The 21,699-nt window shown below is 47.6% G+C and overlaps 2 protein-coding genes and 1 long non-coding RNA gene across 6 annotated transcripts; 2 read left to right on the top strand and 1 right to left on the bottom strand.

Annotated features, from left to right (window-relative positions):
* The first annotated feature begins 544 nt into the window (after positions 1 to 544).
* On the top strand, positions 545 to 8,384 carry LOC116723976 (uncharacterized). The gene is made up of 11 exons (XM_032569233.1): positions 545 to 677; positions 2,050 to 2,253; positions 2,699 to 2,885; positions 2,968 to 3,136; positions 3,642 to 3,735; positions 3,812 to 3,844; positions 4,837 to 4,887; positions 5,410 to 5,537; positions 5,715 to 5,835; positions 6,002 to 6,072; positions 7,907 to 8,384. The coding sequence occupies exons 2-11, from the start codon at positions 2,055 to 2,057 to the stop codon at positions 8,123 to 8,125; spliced, it is 1,272 nt and encodes a 423-aa protein (XP_032425124.1). The 5' UTR covers positions 545 to 677; positions 2,050 to 2,054; the 3' UTR covers positions 8,126 to 8,384.
* A 2,365-nt stretch (positions 8,385 to 10,749) lies between these two features.
* On the bottom strand, positions 10,750 to 21,643 carry LOC116724889 (uncharacterized). The gene is made up of 11 exons (XM_032570666.1): positions 21,628 to 21,643; positions 19,448 to 20,044; positions 19,179 to 19,380; positions 18,929 to 19,097; positions 18,104 to 18,197; positions 17,991 to 18,029; positions 16,467 to 16,520; positions 14,080 to 14,207; positions 13,820 to 13,955; positions 13,677 to 13,747; positions 10,750 to 11,315 (listed from the first exon to the last, which is right to left on the bottom strand). The coding sequence occupies exons 1-11, from the start codon at positions 21,641 to 21,643 to the stop codon at positions 11,085 to 11,087; spliced, it is 1,737 nt and encodes a 578-aa protein (XP_032426557.1). The 3' UTR covers positions 10,750 to 11,084.
* Positions 11,349 to 12,851, top strand: LOC116723988 (uncharacterized). 4 transcript variants are annotated; one of them, XR_004340091.1, is made up of 9 exons: positions 11,349 to 11,428; positions 11,499 to 11,698; positions 11,739 to 11,838; positions 11,879 to 11,978; positions 12,049 to 12,088; positions 12,189 to 12,278; positions 12,309 to 12,328; positions 12,609 to 12,768; positions 12,799 to 12,851. It is a non-coding gene; the product is annotated as an uncharacterized LOC116723988 (long non-coding RNA). The 4 variants fall into 4 exon arrangements; XR_004340090.1 differs by lacking the exons at positions 12,309 to 12,328; positions 12,609 to 12,768; positions 12,799 to 12,851 and adding an exon at positions 12,449 to 12,536 and having other exon boundaries at positions 12,189 to 12,228; XR_004340088.1 differs by lacking the exons at positions 11,879 to 11,978; positions 12,609 to 12,768; positions 12,799 to 12,851 and adding an exon at positions 12,449 to 12,529 and having other exon boundaries at positions 11,739 to 11,808.
* Positions 21,644 to 21,699: the final 56 nt, after the last annotated feature.

Below are 21,699 nucleotides of genomic sequence, written 5' to 3'. Positions count from 1 at the left end.
TCTGGGTCCCATATTTAAACATAAAGTGAGACCTATATGGGGACAATAAGGATTGCTCTGATTCCACTGCAGATGTAGGTTTGGACCTAAAGTGGGACCCATCTGGGAAAGATGAATAAAGCTCATCCCAGGGTCCCATGTGAAATCTGTTGGGTCCAGTTTGGGTTCCTGGGTTGCATGAAGGCCCCATAATGGCAGCTGTGCAGGTTAAATGGCCGACATGAGAAAGGTACCATGCTAGCTGCTAGTTAGCACTGCATGCTAATGAAACATGGCTGAGCCTCAGTGGGCTTATGGGTCCTACATTTGGCTGGACTGTGGTGACTGACTGGGCCCAGCAGCCTGAGCGCAGTGAGGCTGATGTAAACTCTGAACAAAGACATGGAGCGGGTCTGATTGGTCCCTCAGCCTGAAGCTTTAAAACTGAGTCCTGGACCGAGGATGAAACCCGAGGAGAGCTGAAGGAAACGTGTCCCGGTTCGGTGGGAGGTCGGAAACTGCAACTTGAACTGATTTCCTGTGTGATTAACAACCTTCACAGCAGAAGGTTCTGGTAGCGAGAGATTACATCACGTCGAATGTGACGCGTAAATCCAGGAAGTGGTTCTGTTCACATATAAGCAGCTGAAGCCGAGGAGCCACAGCCTGACGCCGCTGCTGCTGAGCCAGACGTCCAGGTAAGGCCTCCTCTGGGTCGCTGCTGCTGAACAGAAATGTTCACAAAACGGCTTCTAAACTAAGATTATTTCACTAAATGAAACAAGGCAAGAGGCTTTAAAAGTTATTAAACTCTGCAGGACATTTGAAAATGTTTGGTTTGGTTGGAGATTAAATTATGTTTCCAGATTTCCTTTGGTTTGTTTTTCTAAGGGTTAATTAAAATGTTATAAAGTTATTTTACATTTTGGACCGTTGTTGCACAGAATATTTCATATTGTAGACATTGTAATAATCACCTAAATCAAACCTTTCACCCAATATCATCCCACTGAGGAGGTTTGGTCTCTAAGTCTGGGATAAAAGCAGAAGAAAATCATATTTTTAATAAAAGTTATCCGTGTTGTAGTAAATCTGGACTGACAACAACGACCTGCAGCAGTTTCTCTGCTTCCTGTTGGGACCAGAAACCCTCAGGAGCATCAGGCTGATCTAATCTCTGGGTCAGAAATCCAGAACCAAAACGTGACACGAAGCTTTGAAACGGGTCATCAGCAAACACACAGTCAGAAAAGCAGTGGAACCGGTCCATCTGGATCCTGTGGTTCCACAGAAAGAGCCTGAGGTCGGAGCCTCGAGGTTCCCTGCGTGTGAACGTTTGCTCTGCAGCATAATTACCGTCTACCTGATGAAGGAATCTGCAGCCATCAATCCAGCCTAGAAATGTCAATGTTCTGATCAATAATCAGGGCCGATATCTGATACACCCGATGGAAGACGAGTAACTAAAATCCATAATCAATGCAGCCTCAGTGCTGCAGAACCACCAGACTGAGCAGGTTTGATTATAACGGAACGTTTGTTAATCTGAGCCTGGTGGATGGAGATGTTGATGATTAAAGGATGCAGATTAGGATGATTTCACAGAGGTTAGATTACTGCAGAACTTTGGGAAACTAAAGGATTTAGTTCTGCAACATTTCAGGATCAACACAAAGCAGCAGTTTTGGGGCTGAGGGTTCAAAGGTCAGTACCCTGGATGTCTGAGGTATTCTAGCGCTGCAGGACGTGATGCTGACCCAGATCTGGAGCCGGTTCTGGAAACAACATTTAGTTTGAGCCTCAGAGACCCAGACTGACAAAAACAACACAATTTATAATGTTTGAATGACCATTCGACCATCATTAGTAATCCAGTCTGACTCACTGGAGGCCAACCGACTGGGGTCAGAACCTGATCAGAACCGGATCAGAACCGTATCCTCTCAGAGGGATTCCAACTGCAGCGTTCAATAACATTCTGACACCAGTAGAAACTGCCTGAATGTTTAGCGGTTTCACTAGATGTGCCTGATTCTGGTGGCTCTGCCTCCTGTCTCATTCATCTTCCAGACGCCATGTTCAAAGCTGCAGCCCAAGAGTTCGTCAAAAGACTGACAACTGGCAAGCATTTCATTCCCAATGAAGACCCAGCGACAGAAGTAGACCTTCTGACTTTAGTCAGAATCAAGAAGGGGATTTTCTGGAATTATCCCAAGTACAAAGTGCTCAGGTCCACCTTACCTAAGCTTGGGGGGGTGAAGACGTTTTCACCAGGTGAGCAATTTGAAGCTGCTTTATTGAGATTCTTGAGTTGATTCTGCATTGTGTCTTGTGGAACAACAGCTAGAAAACAGCAGTAACTGAACTACTGTCACTGCTGTTAAACAGCAGTAATTGTATTGTATAACGTACAATACAATTACATTATATCGTAATGATTATATTACATTATAATCTTTAAGTACAGAACAAACCTTCATACCTTCTCCCACAAAATCCAATCTGGCAAAACAGTGGATCCTCCATAACCTCTAAACGTATCTTTTTAGACACTCAAATAATCTATAATCTTAAAACACTCAACAGCAAAGACAATAATTCAGAATTACGTATTTTCAAAATAAAAGCAGCCAGTGTCCATATAAGTTCCTATAACAGTAAACTTCCTTTTCACAATCTAGTGTAACAACATCACAGTGCTGCACTTGCTTCCTTGCAGGTGATAAGGAGGACGAGATGGCGGTGGATTTCAGGATGTTCAGAACGATCAGTGGAAACGTCCAAGTGAAGGCAGGAGATGTTGTGGATGCTGGGATAAGTGCTGATGTTGTGGATGCTATGACTTCTGTTACCATCAAGAAAAAGACAGTGGATCTTGATTGTGTGAGGGAAACTTTCAGGGGCAAGTAGGTCTCGTTTCCCTCTGTTCTGCCACACTGCAGGTTGGAACAACTTCTGTTTTCTGATGCTGATCTTCTTCTTTGTCAGGCCCATTAACAAAGAAGACCTGAAGCATCTGAAACTAAACAAACACCACACACTGGGGTTTGTTTATGAGAGGGCTTACAACACTCAACCTGTGACATTGACCAATGTAGGAAGCTACGGGGGAAAAGTCTCAGGATTGTATCAGAGCCTGGTGAATGTGGGTGTTGGGGTGAGTGGACCTTCAATGAGTCACACATGTTGAGAACATCTGAATATCTGCTGACTGAAGCTAATGAGGGACGATAAGCTAGTTTGGGTTTTGAGATCGGGGTAAATGGGAGCCATCTGCCCCCCTGCAGTACAACTTCGCCCCCACAGTTTAAGTTTATTAAAAATATTAAGTTGAAGTACAAGGCCTCATATTTTCTGACAGGGAAGAAAAAGTGGCCTGGGAGTTCCTGACACCGTTTCATCTGCAGTGGGCCATGATCAGTGCTCAGATTCAGATTGGTAGACATCTTGGTGCCTGTTAATATGGGTCAGCGCTGAGAGCGGCACACTCATCGGTGTGTTTGGTCCAATCCGTCAGTTGGAAACTAATCTGATGTTTTAGATGGGATGACAATCACTGACAGTTCAGAGATGATCAGTTTCTCTCTGCATCTGAGGAATAGTTTTATTTTTTCTGTAGAGATGAATAAATAAACCTCCTTGGGTTTGGTTTGTTCTGCCAGGTGAAGGCAGAGTCGGTCGCCACCTACAAGGTACCAGAAAATAAAACCTTTGCTTACAGCCTGGTGGAGATCACAGTGACGAAGGGGAAGATCGGTAGGAGCATTCACCGTCTGTACTGAGCTGGAGATGTTGGTGTTGGTGACTAATCATTTCTTCTTGCCTTTTGCAGAAATCCCTATTGAAACCTGGAGTCACAAACAAGGCAGGCCTGAGTTTTATTAAAACAATTCCTTATTACTGTAGTTTAAAATACAATATATAGTAGAAGCCTTTAGTCCTTGAATTGATGTTTTTAAGAAGAAAATGCAGGCAGGATACAGGACAGATCATCATGCAGGAAGTTCTCATGATGAACCTCCAGAACTGTAGTTGATGGAAAAGGAAAAACAACATGGAGGCAAAAGATCTGATGGGAACAGAAGGATCTGACAAGTAACTGAGAAGATTGGGAGGAAAAAAAATCCTCAGGGGTCAAGAAAAAGACTAGAAGTGACCAGACGCTGTGCGAGCAGATGGGCTCATGGAATGATGGTCAGAAAGTGAAGGATATCAGACCAGAAGACGACCAGAGGTCTGACAGGGGGAAAGAAGCCAATGAAGAGTCTGGGGGATAAAGGTCACTCCAAGGAGCCAATGAAGGGTCTGGGGGATAAAGGTCACTCCAAGGAGCCAATGAAGGGTCTGGGGGATAAAGGTCACTCCAAGGAGCCAATGAAGGGTCTGGGGGATAAAGGTCACTCCAAGGAGCCAATGAAGGGTCTGGGGGATAAAGGTCACTCCAAGGAGCCAATGAAGGGTCTGGGGGATAAAGGTCACTCCAAGGAGCCAATGAAGGGTCTGGGGGATAAAGGTCACTCCAAGGAGCCAATGAAGGGTCTGGGGGATAAAGGTCACTCCAAGGAGCCAATGAAGGGTCTGGGGGATAAAGGTCACTCCAAGGAGCCAATGAAGGGTCTGGGGGATAAAGGTCACTCCAAGGAGCCAATGAAGCGTCTCTCAGGGTGACCCAAAGGTCACTCTGTCCAACGAAGAACTTCTGCAGAAAACAAGCCTGTTTCTGATAGTTTGGAGGTTTACTTTTAGACAAAACTCTTAACTGTCTGTTGAACCTGAACTCCTCCAGGTTCTAAGACCTGAGGTCTGGTCCATGTGTGGTTCTTCATTTGAACTGACCTTTATCCTTTCTGTTTACAGGTTGGCTCTCTGATGCCATAGACAATGATATCCTGGAAAAAGCTAGAGAGGGTGAGAAGTACACTCTACCTGTTAGCTCAGTTTTGTTCTGTGTTTCCAAATCATCAAATCCTGAGAAGTTTCAGTTTCAGAGAAATGTTCCTGGTAAGACAAAGCAGTTAAAGCTTGACTGGCTTGTGTTGCCACGTGGCTCAGTGGTGGAGCCTGCGCTCCATATGCTGAGGCTGCAGTGATCAATGCAGTCGTCCTCGGTTCGATTCCTGGCCCTGGGACATTTGCTGCGTGTCTTCCTCTCCTTGTCTGTCCTTTCTGTCCATCTGCTGTTGAATGAAGGCCTCTAGAGCCATAAAATGACCTTTAAAACAAAACTTCACTGAATTGACTCTTTTTCTAACAGTTGTTTGGTTTTATGTAAAACTGGAGGAACATTAATGTCCAAATTCTCGTTATCCTGATTAATGTTTAGTTCCTAAAATTCCATGTTTATTAGAGGTAAGTGTCATATGAGAAATGAATCATCCAGTCACTGGATTCATAACAGATTCTTGCTGGTTTTGACGGTTTTTCCTGCAGGGATTGAAACAAAGGAAAATATTCTGAACCTGATTGACAGACTTCCAGAGTCGACTCGTGGAGATGTGCTGAAAAAGCTCAGAGAGGTTCTGGAGGAAGAGGATGCTCTGAGTGAGCTGGAGGACATGGTAAGACTTTGGTTTAAACTGGTCTGAGGATCAGAGGATTTCTGCTCCCTGGTCAGGAGATGCTCAGATCTCAGATCAGAAGCATCTCCCAGAAATCTCCATCACAGCTTCTGCATTGATTTCTAACCTCACAGTCGGGTCTGGATCAGTGGATCACTGTCTTCCTCTTCCTCTCAGCTGAACGAAAGCAGTGGGCCTCCTGCTTCTAAGACTGTCTCTTCCTTCATGGACATCCTGGACCAATCCAAGGCCCCCAAGGCCAGGGACGGTCTTTGTGTTCTGGTTGCCTCCTTGGATGGTGAGTTTCCTCTGAGCAGAAGAAGCTCAGCAACTTCAGCTTTTAGTTGTTTTCAGGTCTGAATCTGCAGAGAAACTCTTTTGATTTTGGTTCCTCCTGTGGAGAACATCCGAGATGCGAGACAGATCGACTCCTGAACATCTTCTTCTTCTTCTGCTTTCTGTAGTTCTGCCTCTGCCACTGCAGCGATCTCTAACCTCAGGAAGTCCCGAGTCTATCACCGTCCTCAACCAGCTGGTTCGTCCACATCATGTCCTCACTGTCACACTTTTTACATCACTTTCCTCAAACTGCACATATTTTTCAGAACTCAACACAAAAACTCATAAGATCAAAACACGATTTAATCCACCAGATATGAAAAACTCCGTCATGCTGTTACACGTCAGGTCAACGTCTTTCAGTCCACTAACCTTCAGAAATAAATTCTGACACACTTAGAAACTGTAGAGGAATATAATTATATTGAAAGTTAAAAATTATGTTGTTTGGTTGGTTCGCACTAAGATATGTTTTAACCTAAAAGAAATGTATTGAGTCAAATGGACTGGGTCAATCTGACCTAGAAGTCAGGAAGGAATTCAGATTTGGAGAAGATATGGAATAACAATCATTAAAGAGAGGAAAGTTGTTAGTTGAAGCTGTTGTGCAAGAAAGTTCTGGCACCAGACATTTCTCCTGCTCGCCAGCAAAGGGACTGGGCCGGAGCTCAAGACATGGGACGGAACCTCTGTTGGACAGATAAGGAACAAACAAGTTGACTAACAGCACCTTTGAAACGGAGCAGATGTGAAGTTAAGAGGTCTGAATATTCCCAAGGAACTTCCAATACACATCCAGTGTAAGGAGGGTGTGTATCCGTCTTACACTGGATGATACACATCATCCTTACACTGGAGGATACACATCATCCTTACACTGGAGGATACACAACCTCCTTACACTGGAGGATACACATCCTCCTTACACTGGAGGATACACATCATCCTTACACTGGAGGATACACATCATCCTTACACTGGAGGATACACATCATCCTTACACTGGATGATACACATCATCCTTACACTGGAGGATACACATCATCCTTACACTGGAGGGTACACATCCTCCTTACACTGGATGATACACATCCTCCTTACACTGGAGGATACACATCATCCTTACACTGGATGATACACATCCTCCTTACACTGGAGGATACACATCCTCCTTACACTGGAGGATACACATCATCCTTACACTGGATGATACACATCCTCCTTACACTGGAGGATACACATCATCCTTACACTGGAGGATACACATCATCCTTACACTGGAGGATACACATCATCCTTACACTGGATGATACACATCATCCTTACACTGGAGGATACACATCATCCTTACACTGGATGATACACATCATCCTTACACTGGAGGATACACATCATCCTTACACTGGATGATACACATCATCCTTACACTGGAGGATACACATCATCCTTACACTGGATGATACACATCATCCTTACACTGGAGGATACACATCATCCTTACACTGGATGATACACATCCTCCTTACACTGGAGGATACACATCCTCCAGTGTAAGACGGAGCCAGAAAGGCTACGTAAATGGAGGAAGCAACGCCATTGGTCGAGGCTTCCCAATACACACCAGTAGAGCTGGACTCTATAAAAAACTGATGTCAGAAGTAGAAGGCAAGAGATTTTGGATTTCTGTAACGATGTGTATGTGATGTTTTGTGGTTCAGCAGATGTGCATTAAATCTTTTCTCGATCGACTTTGAGCAGAAGGAGTTCCGAGTCTTGTGTAAATCCTAAACTATATATTCTACGAGTTGAGACACGTATAGATTCTACAATAAAACTAAATCAGACCTCATAATATCTGAATACTGGAACTGTGTCCATCTGTTTCCATGTCTCTCCATGTCTCTCCATCTGTTTCCATGTTTCTCCATGTCTCTCCACGTGTCTTCATGTCTCTCCATCTGTTTCCATGTCTTTCCACGTCTCTCCATGTCTCTCCATGTGTCTTCATCTGTCTCTCTACGTGTCTCCAGGTGGAAAGTCTGAAGGACAACGATGAACCCAAGCTGACCGGTTCTGTCCCCGCCGGCCTGCAGCCAGATGGAGATGTGCGTTGGGCCGCTGATCTCCTCTGTTCCTCTGATGAGGTGCTGAAGACGCTGACTGATCTCTTCGATCTGCCACCAGAGGTTCTGCTGGAGGTTCTGGCTCTGGCCGTGATGGGAATCCACAAGCTGCAGGGCAGAGAGTAAAGCCGGTCCTGCTGGTGGACGTTTCACACTGGGGACTTTAAATGAGGGAAATATTTTTTTAATTCTGGGCCACTTCCTGTTGGGTTTCCTGTCACAGCGCCACCGTCTGTCAGGAAGGTTAAATAACAACGAGCTGCTTGTGTCTAAATGCCTGATTTGTTGTATTTTCATGTTCTGAATGAAACTTTGACTTTAAAAATGAAAACCAATCTATTGTCTGTCTCCTCTCAGTGATTATTAAAGACATTCAAACATGAAACAGTTTCACTGAATCTACTTCACTCAGAAAGAGAAACATTCAGAACCGCGTTGTGATTATCATCAATCATACGAGCAACAAAAACCAGAACCGGTTCCCAGACCGCCACAGAATCTCATGTCCTCCATGTTGATGTTCTAGATTACAGAGCTGCTGCTGAGAAACAAGATGGCTGCAGCTGAGAAACAAGATGGCTGCAGCTGAGAAACAAGATGGCTGCAGCTGAGAAACAAGATGGCTGCTGCTGAGAAACAAGATGGCTGCAGCTGAGAAACAAGATGGCTGCAGCTGAGAAACAAGATGGCTGCTGCTGAGAAACAAGATGGCTGCAGCTGAGAAACAAGATGGCTGCAGCTGAGAAACAAGATGGCTGCTGCTGAGAAACAAGATGGCTGCAGCTGAGAAACAAGATGGCTGCTGCTGAGAAACAAGATGGCTGCTGCTGAGAAACAAGATGGCTGCAGCTGAGAAACAAGATGGCTGCTGCTGAGAAACAAGATGGCTGCTGCTGAGAAACAAGATGGCTGCAGCTGAGAAACAAGATGGCTGCTGCTGAGAAACAAGATGGCTGCTGCTGAGAAACAAGATGGCTGCAGCTGAGAAACAAGATGGCTGCTGCTGAGAAACAAGATGGCTGCTGCTGAGAAACAAGATGGCTGCAGCTGAGACCATCTGAGACACTACTGACACAGAGAAGGTTCTGCTCTTTAGCTCACACTGGAACCGGTCCACTAGTGGCACCAGAGGGTCCGACCCAGCTCTCTGGTCATTTCAGTGGTACTGTATTTCATGGTCAACACTAAGGTCCGACAGAACCAGAACCAGTACTATGGTTCCCTAGGGTAGCTGTGGCTACATGGTAACAGGTTTATACAGGAATTCTAGACTTGAATTTACTTCCTTTCTGTAAAAATATTTTACAGTATTTGTACTGAGATAGTAAAAATATTTTACAGTATTTTTACCGACACATGAAGCTGATCTCATCCTCTGATCTTTTCAACCTCAGTAATGGTTTCTTCTTCAGTCTCTGTCCTCTTCTGCTCTGCACTGACAGGTTTGACTGACAGACCGCCCCGCTACGTTTGGCCCGGAACATAAATGGACCGGGCCGGGCCGGGCCGGGCTCTCTTTCTCCAGCGACCCAGTATCAGGATGTGTTAGGGTGATGTGGAGGCGAAGCTGTGGGTTTCTAACAACAATTCCTCAATGGTTGCCATAAAGAAGTGGAAACGTGGAGCGTCCTGGATGCTTCACCAGCCCTGCGTCCGTCCAGTCAGCTGATTTACGGTTTACTAGGCTCTTTATCATTTCTTTTTCTACTAGTGGTGTTAGAAACGCTGAGCTCCTGATTTATCCTTACATCAGACCTCAAACTGTTAACCCCATTAAAATGATTAAACCCATGAACTGCTTCTTCCTTGTTTATATTTTTCTCCTTTTCAACAACAACGTTACTTTATTAGATCCATTTCTAATAAAACTGGTTCATACTTTCCACATCTCTTTCTAAAAGGCAAAAACAGAAAACTTCACCACCTTTATTGACCAAATATGATTTAGATCAAATAAAAATAGGTAGGCCATTATTTTAGGAAGGTGATGTTTGTTGTTATCCTCTTCCTCACTAGCGGTATCCCAGTTCTGGTTTTCATGGTTTTAGCTGCCAATTCCAATCACTGCCGATCACCGATCACCAATACCGATCACATGGATTGGCTGTCGATGTTTCTCTTTAGGTATAAATGCTAATATGTGATCTGGCCAAATGGAGCCATAAAATCACCTAATTTAGGCAAAACATGCAAAAAACGCAGTATTCAGTCAAAAAGACGAAGTAAAAGCTGCTGCCAGGCTCCCAAAGCCTAAATTATACATAAACTCATAAATCTCTCAACACTGAATGTCAAGTAAAAAAGGAAACATTCATTTAAAGCAGACGAGACGATTAAATAAATAATAAATTAGTGAGGGAGAAGGATGAACAAGAGACCCGAGCTGATTGGCTGATGGGCTTCAGGTGAGAGGAGACACAGCGGGCGAGCGAGAACACACTGGGTACCAGGAAATGAATGTAACACTAAGAAACAACTAAACATCATAAACTAGGATCAGTGAAAAAAGCCTGAACTAAAGTCAAACTGAAACTAATCAAAGAAAGAATAATAATGAAACTAAAACCAATAAATCAGATCCATCATAAACTTTATATGTTCCAACAAAACGACAGAAATACTCCAAAGGAGTTTCTGCATGTAAAAGTATTTTAATCTAAATGTTGACAGAAATATTTTCTATCATTGACCTCAATATTAAAGCCATATAAAAAGTTTAAACTCATAAAAACCAGAAATATTTACAGACGCTCATTTAAATATTTAATAGCATCAATGATTGATTACAGAAATTCAATACAGAGCAGAAAAAGTTCAAATCAGTTTAACCCATAATGACCCAAATCAATACGTTCATCACAAAGATTGATTTTATTCAAATGTCCAAAGGGGAAATCCATACCAAGTTATTAAAATAAAATTATATTTCATGACTAAATGACCTGAATAAACCTCAGCAGGTAGAAAACATCAAAGATTTTCCCCTAAAAAATAAAACTGCATTTGAAATTAATGTTAATGTAGGAAAAGAATCAGCAAAAGTTTCAATCATGTAAATTTAGATTAAATGATTTTCTGAGGCAGATTAATCATCCGGACCGTTTCCCTCCTGCAGCCTGTGGACTCCCAACACGGCCAGAGCCAGAACCTCCAGCAGAACCTTGGGGAACCGGTCCCACGCCGCACTCAGCTCCGCCAGCGTCTCATTGGACCCACAGAGGACATCCGCCGCCCAGCGCAGCTCCCCGTCCTGCTGCAGGGGGACAGGGGGACACGCTGGGAGACTGGGCTCACCTCCGTCCTTCAGGCTGTCCACCTGGAGACACAAGGAGACAGGATGAGGGACAAGGAGGGACATGGAGGGACATGGAGACAGGATGTGGGACATGGAGACAGGATGAGGGACATGGAGGGACATGGAGACAGGATGTGGGACAAGGAGGGACATGGAGACAGGATGTGGGACATGGAGGGACATGGAGACAGGATGTGGGACAAGGAGGGACATGGAGACAGGATGTGGGACATGGAGACAGGATGAGGGACATGGAGGGACATGGAGACAGGATGTGGGACATGGAGACAGGATGAGGGACATGGAGGGACATGGAGACAGGATGTGGGACATGGAGACAGGATGAGGGACATGGAGGGACATGGAGACAGGATGTGGGACAAGGAGGGACATGGAGACAGGATGTGGGACATGGAGGGACATGGAGACAGGATGTGGGACAAGGAGGGACATGGAGACAGGATGTGGGACATGGAGACAGGATGAGGGACAAGGAGGGACATGGAGACAGGATGTGGGACAAGGAGGGACATGGAGACAGGATGTGGGACATGGAGGGACATGGAGACAGGATGTGGGACAAGGAGGGACATGGAGACAGGATGTGGGACATGGAGACAGGATGAGGGACAAGGAGGGACATGGAGACAGGATGAGGGACATGGAGGGACATGGAGACGGGATGTGGGACAAGGAGGGACATGGAGACAGGATGTGGGACATGGAGGGACATGGAGACAGGATGTGGGACAAGGAGGGACATGGAGACAGGATGTGGGACATGGAGACAGGATGTGGGACAAGGAGGGACATGGAGACAGGATGAGGGACAAGGAGGGACATGGAGACAGGATGAGGGACATGGAGGGACATGGAGACAGGATGTGGGACAAGGAGGGACATGGAGACAGGATGTGGGACATGGAGACAGGATGTGGGACAAGGAGGGACATGGAGACAGGATGTGGGACATGGAGACAGGATGTGGGACAAGGAGACAGGTTGAGGGACAAGGAGGGACATGGAGACAGGATGTGGGACAAGGAGGGACATGGAGACAGGATGTGGGACATGGAGACATGATGAGGGACAAGGAGGGACATGGAGACAGGATGAGGGACATGGAGGGACATGGAGACAGGATGTGGGACAAGGAGGGACATGGAGACAGGATGTGGGACATGGAGACAGGATGAGGGACATGGAGGGACATGGAGACAGGATGTGGGACAAGGAGGGACATGGAGACAGGATGTGGGACATGGAGACAGGATGAGGGACATGGAGGGACATGGAGACAGGATGTGGGACAAGGAGGGACATGGAGACAGGATGTGGGACATGGAGACAGGATGAGGGACAAGGAGGGACATGGAGACAGGATGTGGGACATGGAGACAGGATGACGGACATGGAGACAGGATGAGGGACATGGAGGGACATGGAGACAGGATGTGGGACAAGGAGACAGGATGTGGGACAAGGACACAGGTTGAGGGACAAGGAGGGACATGGAGACAGGATGTGGGACAAGGAGACAGGATGAGGGACATGGAGTGGACAGGATTGTCCACTCTGGTCCTAATTTGTCCATTTGGGAATCATTCCTACCAGTTCTGTTCAGCCACTTTAACCCATCTCTGATCCATTTGTCTAGTCAAAGTCCGGTCCGGTTGGTGAGGTGTGACCTGTAATTGACCTCTGACCTCTGGTCCTCCAAACCTCAGTGTGGGTTCGGTTGAAATGAACTCTGGTTAGGTTTGAATGTGAACGCCAAGCGCTCCAAAAGCAGGAAGTGGACTACATCGCAGGGCATTCTGGGTAAATACAACCAAAGCTAACATGCTAGCCTAGCGCTAGCAGCAGAAATGGCTCCTGGTCTTTAGCCAAAGACTAAAGAGAAAAATCTGACGCCTCCATCTTGTTTCCATCTGGTGAAGCAGGAAGTTGCTCTCAGTGTCTTCAGAGGATTTTGTGTCGTTTCCTTCAGTGGTTCTTGGTGCAGCGCCCCCACAGGCCAGGAGGGGAACAGGTTGGTTTGGGTCAGAACCACAGCAGCTGGAGGTGGAGCAGCTGTTCTGGTTCCAGTAGAACCGGGTCGACCGGACCGTCAGGAGGGAAACATCCTCAGTGTTTCATTTGGACTCACTTTGGTTCCTTTTGTCCTTCATTTAAATTTATTCAGGTTTGTTTGTAAATCTGGTGTTCAGATGATAGATAGATAGATAGATAGATAGATAGATAGATAGATAGATAGATAGATAGATAGATAGATAGATAGATAGATAGATAGATAGATAGATAGATAGATAGATAGATAGATAGATAGATAGATAGATAGATAGATAGATAGATAGATAGATAGATAGATCGATCACAAACCAGCTGGACGAGGACTGTCAGAGTTTCAGGAGCACAGGAGGTCAAAGGTCGCACCTCGAGCTCTGGCAGACCTGCAGAAAACAGAAGAACTGAAGGCTGCAGCTCAGACGATCGGCCACTAGGGGCAGCAGCGTCAGACTCACCGTCCATGGCGCAGACCACAAGATGGACAGCGTCCCTCTCCTTGGAGGACACTTTGGACTCATCCAAGACGTCCATGAAGGACGAAACGACCTTGGACGGGGGACGCTCTGGCTGTCCTTTGTTGCTCTGGTCCAGCTGACAGGAAGAGGAGAAGAAGATCACCGTCTGATCAGACGCCAACATCTGGAGGCTAACAGCTGACAGGAAGTGAGGGGGAAGTTCATGTCTGTTACAGAGGTCAGCTGGAGGTCAGCCGTACCGTTTCCTCCAGCTGGCTGAGAGCGCCGTCCTCCTCCAGAACCTCCTGCAGCTTCTTCAGCAGGTTCCGCCGGGTCGCCTGAGGGAGACCAGTGAGCGGCTTCAGGAGGAACGCCTTGTTCTGGATCCCTGCAGGACGAAACAGCAGGGTCAAGGTCAGGGGTCAGGGGCATAGGCGCCGGAACTTTACGGCCCTGACCTGCTGGACCTGCCTGACATTCACACAGGCTGCACACAACTCTGACAATCTGTGACTCACATCTCTGTGTTTGTACTCAGATAAAACCTGCAGCTCTGAGATCTGGACCACAAATATTGTCAGCAATCCGGCTGGTTCTGGTTCCGTCACTCAGACAGTTTGTGGAACAAGCAGCAAATATAATCTGCACTGGGTTTTGGTTTCAGACCCACAGCATCCAGATAGTAGTAGTAGTAGTAGTAGTAGTAGTAGTAGTAGTAGTAGTAGTAGTAGTAGTAGTAGTAGTAGTAGTAGTAGTAGTAGTAGTAGTAGTAGTAGTAGTAGTAGTAGTAGCTGCGTTGTAACGTGATGATGGAACCATTAGATTGTCCTGCTGCTCTAAACTGGTATTGCTGGAGGATATTTCACATCTATTTTATTATTTTTAATGTTCCAAATATTTGACCAGTCATGATTTTTGTCATATCTATCCATCCTGTAGCTGTGTTGTGCGTATTTTGGACTTGTAATAAGTATCTGAGCACAGGGCGCCTGCAGCTGTAGCCACTGTGTGGACCTTCAGATTTTCCTTTAAGTAAAACAGAAAAGCATCATTTTTTTATTTTTTTCATTATCTAATCCTCTTTACTATTAACAGCATTTAGGAGAAAAAACAGATCTATTGTGTCAAAACGTTTTGTACGTAGCGAGTCTGTGTGAGTCCTGCTGCTCCGCACAAAGCCTCAATCTTATTGGTTAGTTTACTTTTGGAAATTTGGCGGCTCGGCGCTTTTCCTGTAAGCTAAAACCGAACGAGGAGTTTGAATCCTCCCGTAGTTCTAAGATCGGTCGTTTGGATCCTGCCAGAGCTTTTGACCGTGTGCGGTTCTGGTGGGTCGCTGGTTTATGAGCTTTAAAATCGTCCGTCTGTATTCAGCTGTTCTCAGGTCGGCTGCATTTTTCCTCTTTTACATTTTTCCAGAAATGGAATAAAGTCCATTCCTCCATCTAAATGCTCTGAGTAAAGCTGCTTTCTGCTTGTTCCCACTGACAACTGACAACATTTTCTTCTGATTATTTTCCACCAAATCTCTACCACCATTTAATAGCAAACAATCATTAGATCCAGCCAGACCGCAGCGCATGGTCGACCCAAAACATCGTCCTCCAGGGAACAGATGTTGACTGTTTACTTTGGGACAAATTGCCACAAACCCACTGAACTGATTGACAGGTTCCATCATATCAATGAACAAGCCTGACATTCAAAGTGTGTAACAGAGGTGAACAAACACCCCATGGCCCCCACCTGAAAAATGAATCCGGCGTCGCTGGTCAGGAGGTAAAGGTCAGGGGGTAAAGGTCAAAGGGTAAAGGTCAGGGGGTAAAGGTCAAAGGGTAAAGGTCAGGGGGTAAAGGTCAGGGGTCGCTGTGCCATCGGGTCCATCAGGGTGTGATGTTGAACTTTGTCAGTCAGCTGATCAGAAATCAGATTTGTAATTTTAAAGTGTTTTTATTGCTGAGGATGGATTATTAATTTGACTCGATGTGAAGAAAACAGACTAAAGGTAGAAATTTAGCTGCTAATTTATAACCAAAAATCATCAATAAAATGATCTATTTTATTGATGATCTATTGGAGCCGATCCATGCAGCTTCATCCTGACAGCTCTCTGAAAACGGCCTATTCAAGTAAAATCCACCTCCGGCTGGCCGTCTGTCACACAAACTGAGGGAACCTGCACTGGTTCTGCTGGAGCCGTCCCAGTAAGACCAGTGCTGGAGCCGCTGGAGCCACTGGTCACCGGTCCGGATACCTGATATCAGTTACAGCTACAGACTGGACCGGACCGGACTGGACCGGACTGGACTGAACCGGACCGAACCGGACCGGACCGAACCGGACTGGACCGGATTAATTGGACCATATTTTACAGTATATGAATGGAAAGAGCATTTGCATCTCATTTGTTGATATTTTATTGATAAACTTAATTAAATATGATCAAACTAAACCATTAAGAAGACATAACTGGTCCCATTAAGATCTGAACCAGTTTAGCATCAACCAGACGACCCACCCAGTTTCCTGTTGACCAATCAGGTTGTCCCGATGGACAAGGTCCAATCAAAACCAGTTCCTTCTGAACCAGCTTCACATCGTTAAAAACGGTAAATATTCAGGTTTTCTCAACGTTTGTTCCTGTTACCTTCTCTGACCTCCTGCAGCTGATCTGGATCAACGCTGTCATATGTGAACAGGCCTGGAAACAGGAGTCACACCGTTAAAAAGCAGGAGACCGGACTTGGCTTCATCTGGACCCAAAACAGTTCAGAAAATAATTCATCAGGTTTTCATTCATAAGAGAAGAGAAACAGAGAAAGAGACAGGAAGGAGCTGCTGCTGCGCTGCTTTGTGCATTTAGGATGCAGCTTGTATGGACGCCTGAGGACTGGACTGAGCAACCTGAGCAACCTGAGCAACCTGAGCAACGTGAGCGACGTGAGCAACGTGAGCAACCTGAGCGACGTGAGCGACGTGAGCAACCTGAGCGACGTGAGCAACCTGAGCAACCTGAGCAACATGAGCGACGTGAGCGACGTGAGCAACCTGAGCAACCTGAGCGACGTGAGCGACGTGAGCGACGTGAGCAACCTGAGCGACATGAGCAACCTGAGCAACGTGAGCAACCTGAGCGACATGAGCGACATGAGCGACATGAGCAACCTGAGCAACCTGAGCAACCTGAGCAACCTGAGCGATGTGAGCGACCTGAGCAACGTGAACAACCTGAGCAACATGAGCAACCTGAGCGACCTGAGCAACGTGAACAACCTGAGCAACCTGAGCAACGTGAGCAACCTGAGCAACGTGAGCAACCTGAGCAACGTGAGTAACGTGAGCAACCTGAGCAACGTGAGCAACCTGAGCAACCTGAGCAACGTGAACAACCTGAGCAACGTGAACAACCTGAGCAACCTGAGCAACGTGAACAACCTGAGCAACGTGAGCAACGTGAACAACGTGAGCAACCTGAACAACGTGAGCAACATGAGCAAGATGAGCAACCCGAGCAACGTGAACAACGTCAGCAACCTGAGCAACCCGAGCAACAGGAGCAACGTGAACAACGTGAGCAACCCGAGCCACGTGAGCAACGTGAGCAACCTGAGCAACGTGAACGACGTGAACGACGTGAGCAACCTGAGCGATGTGAGCAATGTGAGCAATGTGAGCAATGTGAGCCAGGTTTCAGTCTCAAGAAGGTGAGGCAGACAGAGTTGGAGACAAAGCCTGATTCAGTTCATTGATTTAGTCGAAACGATTCACTTTAGCATTGCTGAACATGCAGCAGGATTTTTCCTCAGTGGTCCCTGGACCAACGATGGGTCTCGTTACACCAGAGCTTCTCAGTTCCAGTCCTCAGTCCTGCTCTAGATGAGCCTCTATTCCAGAACAGCTGATCCAAATGGTTGCATGACCTCTCCTGCAGCCATCAAGAACAGCAGGCTGTTAATCAGCCAGAGATTCAGTCCATGTGACAGAAGGGAAACATCTAAAACATGCAGGACAGTGAGCCTGAGAAACACCGCCTTCCAGAGAGGGACCAGACTGAACCCAGACACGTCATTGGCTCCAAACCAGCTCAGAGTGAGGCTCCTCTGGTTTGGACCTTCACTCACCAGACAGTCGGCCCTGATTGGCTAAAGAACGGCTGGAGGAAGGAACTTACTCAGGTTCTGCCTGCGAGTCCAGGATTCAAATGGGATTTCTGGTTAAAACAAGGAGAAACGATGATAAAACTGCAAACAAACCCAGCAAACGTCAGGAAGACGTTGAACTCACCGATCGTCTCGTTGTCCCACAAGATTTCCTGGAGTCCAAACGCAAAGGTGGATTTCTCTGGGACGGTGAAGGCCGTCTCCTCCGTCCTGCTGCCCTGATGAGGAGACAGAGGAGGCAATTAGAGTCGTTCTCTCCTACGGGGCCCCATGGTGGGAACCGCCGTTCTCTCCTACTGGGCCCCATGGTGGGAACCGCCGTTCTCTCCTACTGGGCCCCATGGTGGGAACCGCCGTTCTCTCCTACTGGGCCCCATAGTGGGAACCGCCGTTCTCTCCTACGGGGCCCCATGGTGGGAACCGCCGTTCTCTCCTACTGGGCCCCATAGTGGGAACCGCCGTTCTCTCCTACTGGGCCCCATGGTGGGAACCGCCGTTCTCTCCTACGGGGCCCCATGGTGGGAACCGCCGTTCTCTCCTACGGGGCCCCATGGTGGGAACCGCCGTTCTCTCCTACTGGGCCCCATGGTGGGAACCGCCGTTCTCTCCTACTGGGCCCCATAGTGGGAACCGCCGTTCTCTCCTACGGGGCCCCATGGTGGGAACCGCCGTTCTCTCCTACTGGGCCCCATAGTGGGAACCGCCGTTCTCTCCTACTGGGCCCCATGGTGGGAACCGCCGTTCTCTCCTACTGGGCCCCATAGTGGGAACCGCCGTTCTCTCCTACTGGGCCCCATAGTGGGAACCGCCGTTCTCTCCTACTGGGCCCCATGGTGGGAACCGTTGTTCTCTCCTACTGGGGTTGAGCTGAAGGTCCAGCAGGAAGTCAGGGTTCCCTACTTCCTGTGTGGAAGCTGTGTGGTGTTCTGGACTCGGCAGGTTGGCTCACCTTGACCAGCAGCTTCAGGAACTTCTGGTATTTGGCTGAAATGGACCCGTCCTGAGTAGACGTCCGGGTCATCCTCACAGGTCCGGTGTTGTACAGCGTCTCATGAACAAAGGCCAGCTTGTCCTTTTCCTTCATCTTCAGCAGCTTCATCTTTCCTTTTTCAAGCTTCCTGACAAAGATCATGAGCAGAGGAACCCGTCAGAACCGGTTCGGACCGCCGGGTCGGTACCACGGCCGGATGGAGCCCCACTTGCCGCTGAAGGTCTTCCTCACGCCTTTCAGGTTGGCTTTCTTCTTCTTGATGCTGACCGGCTCCACCAGGCCGTCCACAGAGTCAGACTTTGCAGAGATCGCCGCTTCGCCAACCGTTTCCTCTCCTGCGCCCAGCTCTCCGCTCTCGCTGCTCTTCACCGACGTCTTGAAGTCCTTCACCAGCAGTTCTTCTTCAACCTCTGGCAGAAAGGTTAAAAGTCACAGAAATGCTGCAGGTGCTGCTGCTGTGTCTGTCAGGAATCCCACCTGGAGAGAAGTTGTCGTCCTCCAGCAGCTCTGGCAAGGTGCAGTCCACCGGCGTGTACTTGGGGTAACTGAAGAACCTGCCCTGGCTGACCCGGACCAGAGTCAGCAGCTCCACCTTCTGGTTCAGGTTGGAGTTGGAGATCAGCTTCTCCTCCGCTCCCACGTTCTTCACCATGGCGCTGGTTTCATCTGCAAACATTTTCTGTTGGCACGAAACAGGGAAACCAGTAAAGACCTGGAAGGCAGTTTGGTCCAACTCTGCGTCCGCCCGCCCGCCCGTCCGTCCGTCCGTCCGCCCATCCATCTGTCTGTCCGATCCTGCTGAGGTGCTGAATCCTGGATCTGCATCCAGACTGCAGGGAAACCTGACGACCGGTGAGCCAGAGCCGAGAACGTCCCCCTGAGGGAACCCAATGCTCAGAAGATCTGAGACCCAAACGGCGGGTTTGCACCAAGCCCACCTGGAGCGACCTGACCCAACAGAACCGCAGACAGGTCCCACCCAAAAACCCAGCAGAGCTCTCTGCTCTGAAGCAAAATCTGGTTTGAGGGAACGAGGACTCAAACCGGCAACCCACTGAACGCCCTGAGCCGCCACTACGAATTACACAGCCAATCAGAGCGGCAGACCTCCAACTGGCCCCGCCCACAACCAGAGTGGGGTAACTAGTTACATTTACTCGAGTAAGTTTCTGGGAAAATGAGGACGAAGTCTTTCTGCAGCCTACGTTTCACTGGTCGCCTCGCCGACAGGAAGTGAAGAACAAACAGAAATCCTCAGACAGGAAATCAGACGCAGAGTTTTACTGACTTGCTGTTTGCTCACCAGATTCAGCTGGAGATCAAAACTGGTTCAACTCAAAGTTTCAAATTAATTTGAATAAAGAAACTTGTCCTGCTGGTTCAGCAGGACCTGCTGGGACTGAACTGCTTTTAATGTCTTCAGCCGTCAGTCATGTGACAAATCAACAAGCTGAACTGAATTTGGAAGTTTTTATCCTAATATTCATGGTTACAGGATGGAAGCATTTGCTGCAGAAATGTTCCAACGAAAAACAAGAATCTGCAGATTTATGTACTGACCATGTTAGTTACTGGTAGCTTTAAAGCACCAGTTTGTTCATATTTATCTCTTTTCTGTCATTTTAAATATTAAACCAGGTTTTATTATCAGTCTCCTGGGTGGAGTTCAGCCGCCCCGTCCCGCCGTGAAGCCCTGGGCGTCCGCCGGGATGCTGGAGTGAGGACGGCCGTCATGATGGGACACCAAACAGACCAGACCAGCTCACCAACTGGAAACCAGAGCTTCCAGTTGCCCAGCAGCTCTGAGAACCAGCAAACACTTAGACCAGGTGAAGAACACAGATCTATGGTTCTAGAACAGATCTATGGTTCTAGAACAGATCTATGGTTCTAGAACCTGCCAGCTCAGGAAGCAGTCAGCCTGAGCAGAACTGACGTAGAAATGTTGGTTTCAGGTAGAGAGGCAGCAGGTCCAGGTCCAGTCCAGGTCTGGTCCAGGTCCGGTCCAGGTCCAGGTCCAGTCCAATCCAGGTCCAGGTCCGGCCCAGGTCCAGGTCCAGGTCCGGTCCAGGTCCAGGTCCAGTCCAATCCAGGTCCAGGTCTGGTCCAGGTCCGGTCTAGGTCCGGTCTAGGTCCAGGTCCAGGTCCAGTCCAATCCAGGTCCGGTCCAGGTCCAAGTCCAGGTCCAGGTCCGATCCAATCCAGGTCCGGTCCCAGTCCAATCCAGGTCTGGTCCAGGTCCGGTCCAGGTCCGGCCCAGGTCCAGGTCCGGTCCAGGTCCAGTCCAATCCAGGTCCAGGTCCAGGTCCGGTCCTACCTCTGTCTCTCTGTCCGTCCTAAAGCTGCTGCTCAGATCAGTTGAAGTGAAACAGCAGCAGAACTCCTGCGGTTCCCTGGAAGCGGTTTGGACCCGAGCCAGCGTCTGTGTTCTTCTGTGGAAACCAGACGAACCGAAAGAGTTCTGGTAGAACAACAAGAGGTCGGATCCGGGCCAACATTCCTGAACACAGATATTTAGTGTTGGCTCAGTATTTCTAACCACTCATCTGCCCTGGTTTCATTGGTTCCTCAGGGCTTCGCACTTTGTTTCCATGGTAACATGGACAACAAACAGCTCTTTATGATGTCATAATTCATTTCCATGATGAACGGATTACCGTCAGAGTTGTGCATCTACTCAGAATAAAACATCTCTGTAGTCATTTTGCTGTAAAAACTAAACGTGAGAC

The sequence above is a fragment of the Xiphophorus hellerii genome, chromosome 8, assembly GCF_003331165.1.
Source record: "Xiphophorus hellerii strain 12219 chromosome 8, Xiphophorus_hellerii-4.1, whole genome shotgun sequence".
NCBI lineage: Eukaryota > Metazoa > Chordata > Actinopteri > Cyprinodontiformes > Poeciliidae > Xiphophorus > Xiphophorus hellerii.
Note: the sequence above shows the minus strand (reverse complement) of the source record. Positions and strands in the feature narration are given on the sequence as shown.

Bases quoted from the DNA above. Each gene is read 5' to 3' on its own strand.
- LOC116723976 (XM_032569233.1), top strand. From the start codon at position 2,055: ATGTTCAAAGCTGCAGCCCAAGAGTTCGTCAAAAGACTGACAACTGGC. The intron at 3,137-3,641 runs GTGAGTGGACCT...TTGTTCTGCCAG, and splicing joins TGGTGAATGTGGGTGTTGGG to GTGAAGGCAGAGTCGGTCGC. The intron at 6,073-7,906 runs GTTCGTCCACAT...ACGTGTCTCCAG, and splicing joins TCACCGTCCTCAACCAGCTG to GTGGAAAGTCTGAAGGACAA.
- LOC116724889 (XM_032570666.1), bottom strand. The intron at 18,030-18,103 runs GTGAGTTCAACG...TGTTTTAACCAG, and splicing joins GTGGGACAACGAGACGATCG to AAATCCCATTTGAATCCTGG. The intron at 16,521-17,990 runs GTAAGTTCCTTC...TCCTGTTTCCAG, and splicing joins GACTCGCAGGCAGAACCTGA to GCCTGTTCACATATGACAGC.